The 13657-nt window shown below is 37.2% G+C and overlaps 1 protein-coding gene across 13 annotated transcripts in view; it reads right to left on the bottom strand.

Moving 5' to 3' along the window:
- The window catches only part of RAPGEF2 (Rap guanine nucleotide exchange factor 2), a 241904-nt gene that overhangs the window by 3432 nt on the left and 224815 nt on the right, over positions 1-13657 (bottom strand). For 7 of the 13 annotated variants that reach the window (XM_038559121.1, XM_038559122.1, XM_038559125.1 and 4 more), the window contains 10 exons: positions 12690-13073; positions 11294-11505; positions 11077-11200; positions 10440-10463; positions 9189-9412; positions 7563-7769; positions 5072-5224; positions 4214-4336; positions 2758-2983; positions 1646-2205 (listed from right to left, as the gene is read on the bottom strand). In XM_038559121.1, the coding sequence (XP_038415049.1) occupies positions 1646-2205; positions 2758-2983; positions 4214-4336; positions 5072-5224; positions 7563-7769; positions 9189-9412; positions 10440-10463; positions 11077-11200; positions 11294-11505; positions 12690-13073 (2237 nt within the window). The remainder of the gene's footprint in view (positions 1-1645; positions 2206-2757; positions 2984-4213; positions 4337-5071; positions 5225-7562; positions 7770-9188; positions 9413-10439; positions 10464-11076; positions 11201-11293; positions 11506-12689; positions 13074-13657) is intronic. The other 6 variants (XM_038559126.1, XM_038559127.1, XM_038559133.1 and 3 more) reach the window with 3 other exon arrangements.

Raw genomic sequence — 13657 nt, 5'->3', positions numbered from 1 at the left:
ATATTTCACGCCACAAATGTTTATAATAAATTATACAAGTAATTATTAAGACTGCAAACACAGTGTAATCACAAATGTGATTTTGTGTGGTATGAGATGGTAGTGGGGGATACTGTAGGCAAGGGAATGGATGTTAACTGGACCAAATATTCATGATGGTTATTTCTATGCGGTAAAATAATTGGCAAGAGAACTTAGTAATAAGCAATCTGTTAAACTATAAAATAGTAATAAGGTTTACTGCAAGAATGAAGCTAAGAGAAAAAGTACTATGCCTGGGACATTTCTAGTGCCTGATGAAAGTTTCCTTCCTTCCTTCTCTCCCTGCCCCAAGGTCAAGAAAGGCTAGTCCATCTTTGCTGGGCATTTACCCAGCATTACCCTTGTCAGAGAATCAGTTATTAGATCACTTTCAGGTTTTTGGACCTCATTTTGGAAAACAGAATTAAATTTGGAAAAAGTAGTACCAAAAAAAAAAAAAATGATGCAAATTAAAAAACTCTATACAGCACGTATTTCTCTAAAAATCCTTTTGTTAATGTTCATGACCTAGAACACGAGATCTGTAAAGGCAAGTAGAACTAAAGTTTTATTTTCTTGAACTTCACAGAATCATTAGGATTGAAAATCATTCTTTTCTTTGCAGTAAAAATACTGAGTATTTGCTTTAAAAAAAAAAAAGTGCTTTAAAAATCACAACCCAAGAAGAGGTATTGTTATTCATCCATGACTGTTTATATGGCAAAATAACTATAATTTCCCTACTAATAAAAGTGATGTCTGTAATGATTACACTCTAGAGTTTCTCACTCTGTATCCTGTATTGTATTCCTACACTTCAATTATGTAGATGTTGAATATGCCATAGAAACTACAACCTGATAGGATTAGGGGAACACGGGGAGACTTCACACAGAAACAGCAGCCGCAGAGCAACAGCATCTTTCGTGTACTTATGAATTCCTATCTAGACACTGTCCTAAGTGCCTTCCATAGATTTCCTCTAATCCCCACATCAGCTATCTTAGAGGAAATTATTGACTCATTTTATGGAGGAAGAAATAGGCAAAGTTTAGTACCTTGTCCAATATCATAAAGCTAGTAAAGTGACAAACAGGGATTCAAACCCCAATCTGCCAGATTCCCAGGCCTATGCTTTGGTGCTTTATGTTATCTCTCAGTACCTTCTCCCTTGTTCTACAGTGTGCAGAGAGAATTTGTTTAGCGCCCAATTTGTCTGCATAACAAAAGTCAATGGAAGATGTATAGACATAAAGTGCAAAGTTTTACAAAGTATAATAGAACATTTAAACCAGTTCCAATTAAATGAAAATTCTTCCTTTAGAAAGAATTGGCATCGTTTCTGATAATTTTAGCTTAAAGAATAAGAGAACATCCATAATGATAATCTGCTGATCTTGACTGCTAAAAATCTACTGGATGTTTAGTATGTTAAAATATATCTGTATGTACCTGACCACAGTACCTGGGCTCTTAAATACCGTTCATTTCAAAATTCTGAACACACTGCTAATTTGGAAGCCCTACACAACAATGGATGGGACAAAAAGAGAACAAGAACCATGAAGACATAATCTTACTTCTGAAACAGGTTAGATTTGACAAAGCTTTCTAATCAGCTTACCAATAAGTCCCTTTGCAGTGCTCGATGTCACAGCCACGTGGGCAGGCATGGGAACAGGTTTGGTTTCTTCTGTGGTCACAGAGGTAACGCTACTGCTTTCAGCTTCAATGGAAACATCTTTTCCACCCCTTCGCTTGATTGTGCCTGTGTCACCTTCTGAGTCTTCTCCCCAGTACCCTGTGGAAGATGCCCAGCTTGCCCGGGACTGAGCTTGTTCAAGACTCTCTCTACTTTGATTTTGCCTGTTATACTTTGTGCTGTGATCGGAAAACATTATTTGGTCCATATGGCTGCTTGAGGCCCATAAACCTGCAGGATCCCCTGAATAGTCAAAGTGAGTATGCCCAAATGGAAGTGTTTCCCAGCTTCTCTGGTGCTGGATGGTCTGTATGTTATCATGTGAACCGCTTGAGCACGACGTCCAGCTCCCACGGCCACTGTCGGCAGCATCGAGTGAAGCCCGATCCCCCTGATCTTGGGAAAGTTCCTCTGTGCTTGGAGAAGAAATTACCGTAGCTGTAGCATATAAGCCTCGACTCTCAGCCATTGGTGCATAGGACCTAAGTGATTGAAAGAAGTGAAAAGGAAAAAAAGGTGCAAGACTGTTAACTTCATCTAGGATGTAAACCCAAATACTTGTTGTTCTTCCCGGAAAGGTGGCTTGTGTCCATCCCAGGAAGAGAATGAAAGCGCCACTGAACTGCATTCTCGCAGCCAGGTCTGCCGGTTTGCTCCCTTATCGTTACCAAAAAATAAATACAGAGGGAAAACAACAACTTGCTTGAAATAAAGGAACACTTTCCTTCTAAGATTAAAGCATGGCTCAACATAATCTGATTTCAGGAAGGTAGCTCCTACAAAGGATCTGGGATACATCCTAAAGTCACCCTCTGCCTTTAGCACAGAACAGCTGTCTTCCAATAAAGAATAAACCTAACTTAAGAAGCAGTGTGTACAACAAAAATATCATGGCATTTAATAATCTTGAAATTACAGAAATTAGAACTGGGATGGGAGAGCATTTCTTAGGCATTATTGTAAAAAAAAGAAATATGCATCGGGAGTAAAGGATGGAAGAAGTGATGTAAAGAACCTAAAGAAAAGCTGCCTACCCTAAGCTGTACTGATCTGGTTCCATCATAGTCCGCCTTTCCATCCTGCCCACGCCGAGGTTTGTTTCCACGATGCTGACGGAATGCCTCTGCCGCCTCTCCTCATGCAGCGAGACTGGCACGGAGTCAAAGGAAGAATTGCTGACAATACTGGATCGTGAAGAAATTTCACTGTGACCAGAATCTGAAAAATTATCCACAGTACCACTGGGAGCCAAGGTGTAGCCTGCACGGGAAATACAACCATATTAATCAGACACTGTAGGTTTATGACATAAAACTGAAATCTACAAATTGAAGCAAAACCAAAATGTAGGCCAAAGATAGCACCATTGAAGTGGGGAAAAAAACCATTTTACTTGTAGAGACCAGGTGACTAAGATACAGTAAACTTTTACTCGAATGAAATTTAACATGCTTAATGAAAGATCAAGGAGGAAAAAAAGAAAGTGTTATGTGAGCCAGGAAATGTTGCCTGCAGCAACAATGTGAGCCTGCAGAAATCAGGGCACTACTGGACTATTCTTAGCTCCTGTTAAGTATAAATTGCACTCCTATTAGTCTATATAAAAGAAACTGAAGAATAACTATGATCAACTTTAAAAGTATTTTTTTTTCAAACTGCGAAGTCAGTAACCTTCGATGAAGTTTTTCAAACTTTATGGTATACAGTAATTCAACTGGAAGTATCTGTGTTACAATTTTAATGGGACATATAAGAATAATATCTGAAGAAGACCTTTTTGGATTTTTGCCATTTGGTTTTTCAATGTTAATAATATAATAAAAGCCAACTGTTTTGAAGGATATGATGTGCAAAATCTCCATTTTCTCCCAAACCATCACGATGTCTAAATGGATATCCTAAAGGACATTTTTGGCCCAAAGGACCCTTAACTCTCCTTTGTTGCTAAAAATAGTTTTGAAAGTCACAAAGGAAGAGACACATGCCTTAATATTTTTAGTGAAAAAAATTCAGATCTTCTTTCACAGTACTCATTTTTTAAAAAACATTACTATAGATCTCATGTTACCTTAAAATACTGGTTTCATATGATTATATGTATGCAGTACAAATTTTTCAGTGCCACTTACCTAATTAAAAAAGTAAATCTAGAACACCTAAATGTTGCTAATTTTTTCTCTAAATAGTACTTCCCCATCCTTTCAGTAACTTGTTAATTCCTGATTTATTTTTTAAAGGTTGCGCACAGGTCTTGATAAGATTGAATGTGTTCATCTATGAGAAGCCTTTTTATAAACCACACTGGAAGTTCTGACAGACAAGATTTAAAGCCTTCGCTGAACAGTCTGCTCAAAAAAAAAAAAACATCTCTAGAAAAAATAATCACTCAGACGGAGTGCCTGACATTTAGAGGATATCTCCCATTTTCCTTAGCTAATAATGAGAAAGGTCCTCTCTTGCCCACCCCGTTTTTGGTTCTATTAACCCCACCTATCCCATAGGTCCGTGGTGCATTGTTATTCTTGTTACTGTTCTCACTTCCAAGAGAAGAGGAGGAACTGGTTAAGTCCAACTGCCCGGAGCCAAAAGATCTCAGCTGATTGCCACTGCCACCTAACAACAGGATGAGAAAAGAATTTAGATGTATCCATTTAACAAGGACAGTAGAGACTGATACCCACACAAAATGCACAGATGTCTGAAATATCTAAAAAGCAAAGCTGAAAAGGTATTTGTTACGTCAGTGATATCTAACAATTTGTTCCTCTTTTTGGCCTTCCTCCAGAGAAAAATGACTGGCTTCCCCCCATTCACTTACAGGGGAGGAGGAGAAAGTAACTCAGGGACTTATGCAGCAAAAAGTCAGTTACTGTAATCTCAGAAAGCATCCACATAAGAGATAGTCTGCCTAGAATTTAGTCTCTTAAAATAAGACAAAATAGTGACAAAAAAAGATAAAAAGATAATCAAGACCCGTGTTAATACAATGAAAAAATAAATCAGGAAGATACTAGTTTTTCTTTATGTGTTTAAAGCCCTCTAACTCTGTAATTATTGTTATATAAAAATAATTATTTCTGTACTTACAATCAATAAAAATCTTAAATGTATGTTTTAAAAGGCCTTATACAGTTTAACATTACTTGCTAGAAAGTATAATATTAAGAAAAATACCAAAATCCTTCCAAATTCATAAACTGAAGGGAAGAAAATCCCTTGGGCATTATATAGTAGATCATTTTAAGTGACTCTAATATCAAAAAATGATGTAATATATAACTGGAATTGACTGTACTGGAAATGTTCTAGGTTACTATAAAGGAAAACAGTAAGTAACTTAAGTTCTACCTTTCCTTGGAGAACTTTGTGGAGAAGTGGGAGGAGAAGAAAGCTGTGAGGATGCATTTGATATAGTATCTTCTGCTTGTTTTTTATGACGCTCCAGACTTCCTTCTTCAGACAAAGAAAGAATTTTCTTTAAAGCTTGTGGAGAGTTTATGCCTATAAAAGAAAGAAGTATGTACTTTTCAAGACTAAAAAGAAATAACATCAATAACTAAAGCCTTTTTGTAAAATTTAATATTACATTCATAATCTCAGCAGTCTTTGTACTCATCATGGTATAAACAGAAAGCTTACAGAAGGCACACGACACCTGTAATGAGGTTTCTGATTGCTATCTGCTGGAGTACTAGAAGTGGACTGTTTTTGGTATTTTACTTCAGCTTCTACATCTTAAAGTAATCACCATCTTTATTCAACAATATGTTAAACTATGAAGAATAAACACAGTTTGAAAATATTAGAATTTAGGGTGAAAGTGATACAGGTAAGAATATTTACTATTGGAATTCAAGTTTAAGTACTTTGGTGAACTCACAACGGGTGTTTTGGTACTGTTGGACATATGAGCTCAGGAGAAGTGGGAATGACGGGAGAAAACAAACAAGCCAAGAGCTAAATAGAAGTAGTAGGAAAAGTTAATAAAAGCATTCTTAGGAATTCCATACAATTAATATTTGATCAAATAAGTAGATAAGAGAAGGCAGTGCCCTGTGTCACAGAGAGATGATTTTCAGAAGGGAGTGATCCAGTGCATGTAGGATCAAGTAAGGTGAGGGTAGAAGGAAAAGGATTACATATAACACTATAAGGTGATTTTCCCCAAAAAAATTATTTTTAGAAATGAGGCGGTCACATTAAAATATTATTCCTATGAGACATTCTCAATTGCCTTACTTTAGACAAAAAAGAGATACTTGGAAAGGCATGATAGCCTGACACGATCTCAATCAATGCTAGCTTAAATATTCTTAGACTTAACAGAATCCTTTAAGAAGGAGGCAGTAAAATTTAACAAAGATTTAATCCTTCATTTTACTTCATGTAAGCATTTGATCTTGTTTTAATACAATTTTTTAAAGACCACTTTTATTTATTTTTAAGATTTTATTTATTTATTTATTCATATGAGAGAGAGAGAGAGGGAGGGAGAGGCAAAGACACAGGCGGAGGGAGAAGCAGGCTCCTCGCAAGGCACCCAATGCAGGACTCGATTCCAGGACCTTGGGATCATGCCCTGAGGCGAAGGCAGATGCTCAACCATTGAGCCACCCAAGTGTCCCTAAAGACCACTTTTAAAGCAATATTTTATTTACATGTATAGATGCTAAGATAACAAAGATGCATGAAAATGTTAGTTACACTACAGCTATATGAATAAATAGTTTGGATTTGGGAAAGAGTTCTGAGGTCAGCATTATACACAGATTCAAAAAGTGCTTTATACTCAGGCACACCTACACATCTGGCTAATAGGCTATATTTAACTCAACGAAAGACTGATAAACTTCCTTATAAGAAGTTCCATGTAAAAGAGAAGATAGAAGTCAGGTTGCAGGGGATTTAGTAATATATAAATATCAATATGATAGTGGACAAATAAATATGTAACTCAGCTTATTTGTGATAGGGAGAGCAATACAGATATATCAAAGGGGAAAATGGCAAGTAAAGGTATTCTGCTGTCACTCTCCACAAACGGCATACTTGCTGATGAGGAAGAAAGGGCCAAAGATAGAGTATGAAGGACCTACTCTAAGACTCTTGCCCTCCTCATGTACAGGTTGTAACTGGGCAGGAACTATATCGGTGCCCAAGTACCAATTTTATCTAAGAAAACTCTGTAAGTTTTTTTCTTCAATTTCTTCCCTTTTATTGTTTCCTTTCACATACATGCATATAAAAGAACTGATACATTTTATGAAATATAATTTTGCTGTCCCATTTATATAAAGGAACTAAACTTGCAGATATATTTTAGTGGGAAAGATGAAGCATGATTTGGCTCCTTAACATTCAGGAAGTAACTATATTTCCCCCTCAAGTTACAAGAATCAATGATTCAAAAATAAGGATTCACTTCCAGACAAATCATTTCACTTAAAAATATATTCTACCTAAATTCTAACAATTCCTTGATCATGAGGCCAAACTGGTGTAAATAATGTATATGAACAAAGTAATGTCTGTACTCATTAAAAAATTAATAAAAGCAAAATTTTCCCATTTTACACTCCCCCACCACCATGACAAAGAGCAAGATTTTTTTTTTTTTCCCAAAGAGCAAGATTAAATGAGAGACTCTATAACATAAACAGTCCCTTCCACTGGCAAGAGTTAAGTTTCACTTACTGAACATTAACGTTTTATTGTTAAGAGGCAACATGAGAGAGTGACTCAAGTATATTAGAGTTATTTAAGATAAGGATTTTTTCCTAATTTGAAAACCATGACACTGGATAGTCTCAAAGGCGGGGATATGATTTTAATCACCTACCAAAAGGTGGGAGATCCTTTACAGGTACTTTCTTTCGTGAAGGATAAAGGGATACAGCAGGAACCTGAAGGCCTTGGTTGATCTTATGTTGGGGCTGTGGCTGCGGGGGCGGCGGCTGGGCTTGTGCTTTCTGTTGTGACCCTGCCCTTGGAGCCACTGGGGACGTCTCAGACTTGACAGGCTTTTTGTCACCAGGATTCTTAGGCACTGTTAATCATTTGATTTGAAAACAACAAGAAATTTCAGAGGTTAGTAACTATATACAAGACTTTCTGCACTTTAGAACACTAAAAATGTATATCTTTTTTTTCCTATCGCCTGTATAAAAACAGAAATGGGAGTGGGTAAGAACTCACCTACAGACCACAAAGGCATGACAGGACAAAGATATTTACTTTATGAAACTAGCTCTTAAATGATGATTACACTATCCAATACTACAACATTAAAATAAAAGTAGAAAAATATGGAGAGTTCACACGTTATATGTATATAAAAAGCACAAGTAAATGATAAAAGCTACAACAGGAAGATTGTTAGGAATTACTTTTCAAAATGGAGTCCAAAATTCCTTGACATATATGAGCTTAGTTTTTAGTTAATAAGTGGTATTAATCATCTTTTTACTATCAAATTTTCTCTCTAATGGGTAGAATGGTCTATGTTAGCTATTAGTAACCAATACTGCTTGAATATTATACTGAGTATATAATTCCATGGCATACAGAAGGCAAACCAATTTAGCATGATCCAGAAATGCTGTATGTATAATAATATTTGAAAAACCAACTCAATGACAGATCTACTTCCTCCATTGTACACACAAAGAAGCTAAGGGTTAGGCAGCTCAATTAACTTGCCTGGGGTGATGACACTGCTATTTTGAGGAACAAACAGCATTTGAATTCAAACCAGTCTGACTCCAGAGAACAAACTCTTCACCATGACACACAGTGTTTTCATAGTGTCCTGGGAAAATCTAATAACTTGAATCTTCTCAAATCATCTTATACTTAAAGTCTATAAAAAGTATCTTCAAACCTGCCCATAAAAGACCCAAAAGTGTCCTAGGTGGAAAATGCCTCTACCTTACATGAATGCAGATCCAAGTGAACAGAAAACTGCCCCCACTTCTAGCCTGGCCAGATTTTTAAAGGCTGGAAGCTACACACTAGGATGAGTTGTGGTTTATCGTGTAGCAGGATTGCTGCTTATGTGGTAGGTGAACTTACTGCTGGGTGCTGTCCAGACTGAGAGCGTAAAAAGGCAGCCAGCACGCTTAGCTTAGGGACAGGTCCCTCTGAGAAGGTCGGCTCCTCCCCCCTCCCAGGTTACCCGTCAATCTGGAAGTATCTTTTATGACAAAAAGGGGATGCAACCAAGATGGCAGGCGCCGTAAGTTTCTGGCATCATTCTCTCCACACTAACCTAGCTGGACACAAGGTCTAGTCCAGGACAGTACTGCACGGAATTGACAGTAGCATTCAGGGGAAAGGCCAGTATGTCCCCAGGGTGCTACTGACCACGCTGTACTGAGCCCTATTTGTCATGGCCCATGTATGGCACTGCCCAGGAAACCAATCTGCATTCCAGTCAGATTCGTAGCCACTTAAAGGAAAAACTCACATGTGTTGGTTGCTGGCTCACACTGCAGTGATAATGTCTGAAGACTCTCCTCATCCATTTCTAGCTCCAAATTGGACAGGTACTGCTTCACTTTTCGAGCCATTTGGGCATCTTCATAAAGCTTTTTGGCATTGAGAAAGGAACTACGACGTACCCGCTTTTTATGACCACCTGTCTGAGCAACGTCTAGCACTGTTGCATTTGTACTACCCTGGCTGAGAGACCTGGAAGATGAAAAGGTAGATATGCAGCTCACTCTAGCATGGGATTGTGTTAGCTATCTGAAACATAATAAGACTTACATAGGTATTTTATGTTCAAAAGATCACATGCCTCATTCTGGTAAGTAAACTGTTACAGAGAAATATAGACTAATATAGATTAAAATTTTTTTAAAGTTAAAAAAGAATTATACACACATACATACAAACATATATATATGTTTGGCACCTGCTGCTACTAGTCGAACTAGGAAATTCTGCTTTTCTTATCTATAGAGCGTTCAAGGCAGTTCTTTCAGAGAAGCCAGCAAATAACAATGATTATATATAAAAAGCTCATGCAATACACAGTTAAAATCATTGAGATTTACATTAAATTTATTTTTCTTAAAGAGGATGCTTTAAATACATTTAAATAAAATTACACTGTTCACAATCATTTCCTTATTCCTTGAGTTAAATGTAATGCGTGTTTAAAGTAATATGGGTCAATCTGTTAATAAAATGATCATGCAAATGTGTAAACATATATATACACAGAACTAGCACATGAATTGTTAAGAATTATGTTTAAAAAGTATTGGTTTATAGGATGAAAATAGTAGTTAGTTGAGCTATAAAAAATTTAGTTTTAACACGTAGGGGCACTTTTTATATTATGTTAAGTATCTGTGCGATAGTATTTATATTGCACAGTTTTTCCTTTTAACATTCTTCCTCCCCTAACTCCGCATTAGGCTTTCTCCATTTCAAAGCACACAAATTAAAATAAAATCTTTTTGAAAGTTCCAAAGTATGCCTGGCCAGTTCCCCAGAACAATCATCAGTCATTTCACGGTTGTCATGGATCATGACCTCAAAAGCAAAAGCCCCAACAGATTAAACTTGAAGTCAGTTTGCCAACTGAAATTCTGCTAGAGCAAGAGGGTTAAGAAAAAATGCAAAGCATCAGAAAATATAGTAGGTAAGAAAACAATGCAATGAGCAGAATAAGAATTGTGTGTGGGTTTGCAAGGTCTCCACCACTTACCCCAAACTCCTCCACTTCTTCTTCCTGTAAGTGAGAGCCATGGAGATTGAAGCATGGGTGTAGAGAGAGAGACAGAAAGATCACAAGCTCAGAAAGAAAGGACTAGACTTCTGGATAAGCAGTACTAGAAGCTCACAAACATTAAACTGTACAATCACCTCGTACACGCAACTTTACTGGCAATATTCTTCTAGCTCAAAAGACAGACATATTTAAATTTTTTATTCTAAAAACTACTCTCCTTCACTAGATTAATCATTTTTTACTATACTGACAACTAATCCATTGTATAGATACTGAGACAATATTGTTTGGGTTCTTTGCATATTTTGGTTCATACTATCAGTTATGAGTTTTAGCTCCACAAATCAGTGTTCTGACAAATAAGGAATAGTTCTGCCCCATGCCAACTGAAAAATTTCTGCAGGACAAGCTGTATTTACTGACAGTCAAAAGTATACCTGATGCAGAATAAGATATTTACTTCAAATTAGAGCTCAATGGGGATTCTCAGCATGACCTAATAAAATTTCTACTGTGCTACAAATATAAATATTCAAAAGTTTCTCATTTATTAGGAAGCTGTAAACCCACACTTCTCTAAGCCCACATGTTCTACTGAAGTTGACAGACTTACCGAGTTCTGAACATGAGGGCAGGGTCCATGTTAACTGAAGCCATTCGGCCAACATGACGAATTTCTTTTGCGATCATCCTTAGCTTCTCAAAATTGACTAACCCATCTACTTTTGAGTCATTTCCTACAATTGGCAAAGAAGGAAAAGGGGATCACATCATACTCATTTATTCTGTGTTTCCACAAGTAAAGACAGAGAAATCTATTTTACACTTACCTTCATGAAGGAATGTGAGATCCTTCTTGATAACTGGGAATAGGGGGATTATGGGAGGCTGCAGGTTTTGACTATTGAGGACATTGCGATATTTTGCCATGTTTCTGGAAGGATCAAACAGGTCCTGGAGATCTTGAAACAGCTTTTCATATTTATTGGGAAGTTTTTCCCAGGTGGTCCGTAGTCTTGCCACTGGGGCCAAGTTTAGGCCACTGAAAGGACAAAAAAGAAAAGTGACATAAAGTCAAGTTACTCATTATTATCAACGAAGAAAGTAAAACAGCATATTTAGTAACACATAACTCTGTGTTTATGCTGCATATCAATTCACAGGATTCATAAGAAATATTAATAATTCTGGGTAATGAGAATTGAAGATAGAAGCAGGGTCAGGGCCAAGGGTTATTACTCTTCTTCCCTTTATACCTTTCTAGTCTGGGTTTATTATGAACCAAACAACTAGAATGTGAAGTATCATAAGGGTAGCATTTTGTTTTGCAGCTTTGTCTCCATACATAGAGAAGCACTTGGCACATAGCAGGCATTTGATAAAACAGACTATCTTGTAGTAATAAAATAAAAGTCATAATGAGTATGATCAAACTCCTAGTGAGAGAAAATGACTAATAATCACCATGAATATCAATATTCCTAATAGTTTCAGTTTATATTTTTTTCCAGCCTCAATCTAAGCACTTAAAGGGGAAGAAAATGAACATTTACTGGACATCTGCTTTGTGCTAGCTGATAGAACTCCATATATGTAATACCATTTAATCTATTCGATCACTCTTTGGGGCATAGTTGTTTTACAGAGAAATAAACTGATGTTCAGAGAAATTTCAAGAAGTTGTTCAAAGTCACAGAAATTAAAAAAATAACGAATATAGCTTTTCTGGGCTCTAAATGTAGTTTACAGGAGATTTTAAATTAAGAATGATTGGATTTAGAGGAAAAGAATGGTTCAATATGATTCAATTAAAAACCACTACACTGGGATGCCTGGGGGGCTCAGTGGTTGAGCGTCTGCCCTCGGCTCAGGGTGTGATCTGGTCTGGGGATGGAGTCCCACATCGGGCTCCCTGCGCGGAGCCTGCTTCTCCCTCCGTCTATGTCTCTGCCTCTTTCTCTTTGTCTCTCATGAATAAATAAAATCTTAAAAAAAAACAAAACCTACTACACTTACACAAATTATATGATGTTCCTGGATTTATATATAGAGAGATATATACATATATTTAGATATATATGATAAATGACAATTTATCATATGTCTATAAGATTTTATTTACTTACTTGAGAGAGAGAGAAAGCAAGGGGCGGGGGAGAAGCAGGCTCCCTGCTGAGCAGGGCGCCCAATGTGGGGACTCAATCCCAGGAGATCATATGTTCGTACCTGATGATTGCAAACATGGAGTTAAAATTCTTGCATTCCCTGCAGTGCAGTGCAATCTTGATGAAATGCTTAATGATCTTCATCCTCTTCAGCTGGTTTGTCTCTCTCAGAATTTCAGATGCTACCCAAAATGTTTCTTGGTTAATTACTTCTTCAAATTTCTTCAGGTTGGCACAGCTGGTTTTAGATTTGAGTTTAAATAAATCATCTATATATTCGGTGGGTTCAATGTTACGGAAGAGTTCAAAGTTTCGCATAGAGAGCTGTGTGGCAACTTCAACAGTACTGAGCTGCAACAGGGAGATTTGACTCTCCCTCAGCAGCTCCTGAGCATCTTCATCTGAACAAAGAGTTTCTGTCTCCATGTTGTTTTTCAAGTAGTACCTGCAGAACACAGAATTCAAAGCCTAAGCAGCAGTCTCATGACATTACTTGAAAGCATCATCCTGTTCTGGAAATAACATTGACAAGAACACTCAGTTGGATGATGCAAGAATTCTTCTAAGGACAGAGAAGGTAGCTGGGCCTTGTCACCAGCGCACAGGATCACCTAGCCAGAGGCCGCTGATGGAAGCTAACCAATCACACGGCATTTCACTTGTACCAGTTGTAATGCATTTTTCTCCTGTCCTTCCCTGCTTTCTAGATTATCTGTTTTTGCTAAAAAGTGACAGAAAAGAGCTAAATTTCATATTTCAGTTTAAATAAGAAAATAGGATTCTACCCTACGACCCAGCAATTGCACTGCTGGGGATTTACTCCAAAGATAGAGATGCAGTGAAACGCCAGGACACCTGCACCCCAATGTTCACAGCAGCAATGTCCACAACAGCCAAACTGTGGAAGGAGCCTCGGTGTCCTTCTACAGACAAATGGACAAAAAAGATGTATATGTATACTGTGAATATCACTCAGCCATCAGAAAGGATGAATATCTACTATTTACTTCGACGTGGATGGAACTGGAG

The sequence above is a fragment of the Canis lupus genome, chromosome 15 (assembly GCF_011100685.1).
Source record: "Canis lupus familiaris isolate Mischka breed German Shepherd chromosome 15, alternate assembly UU_Cfam_GSD_1.0, whole genome shotgun sequence".
In the NCBI taxonomy this organism is placed as follows: domain Eukaryota; kingdom Metazoa; phylum Chordata; class Mammalia; order Carnivora; family Canidae; genus Canis; species Canis lupus.
This window is presented reverse-complemented; position numbering and strand designations above follow the sequence as displayed.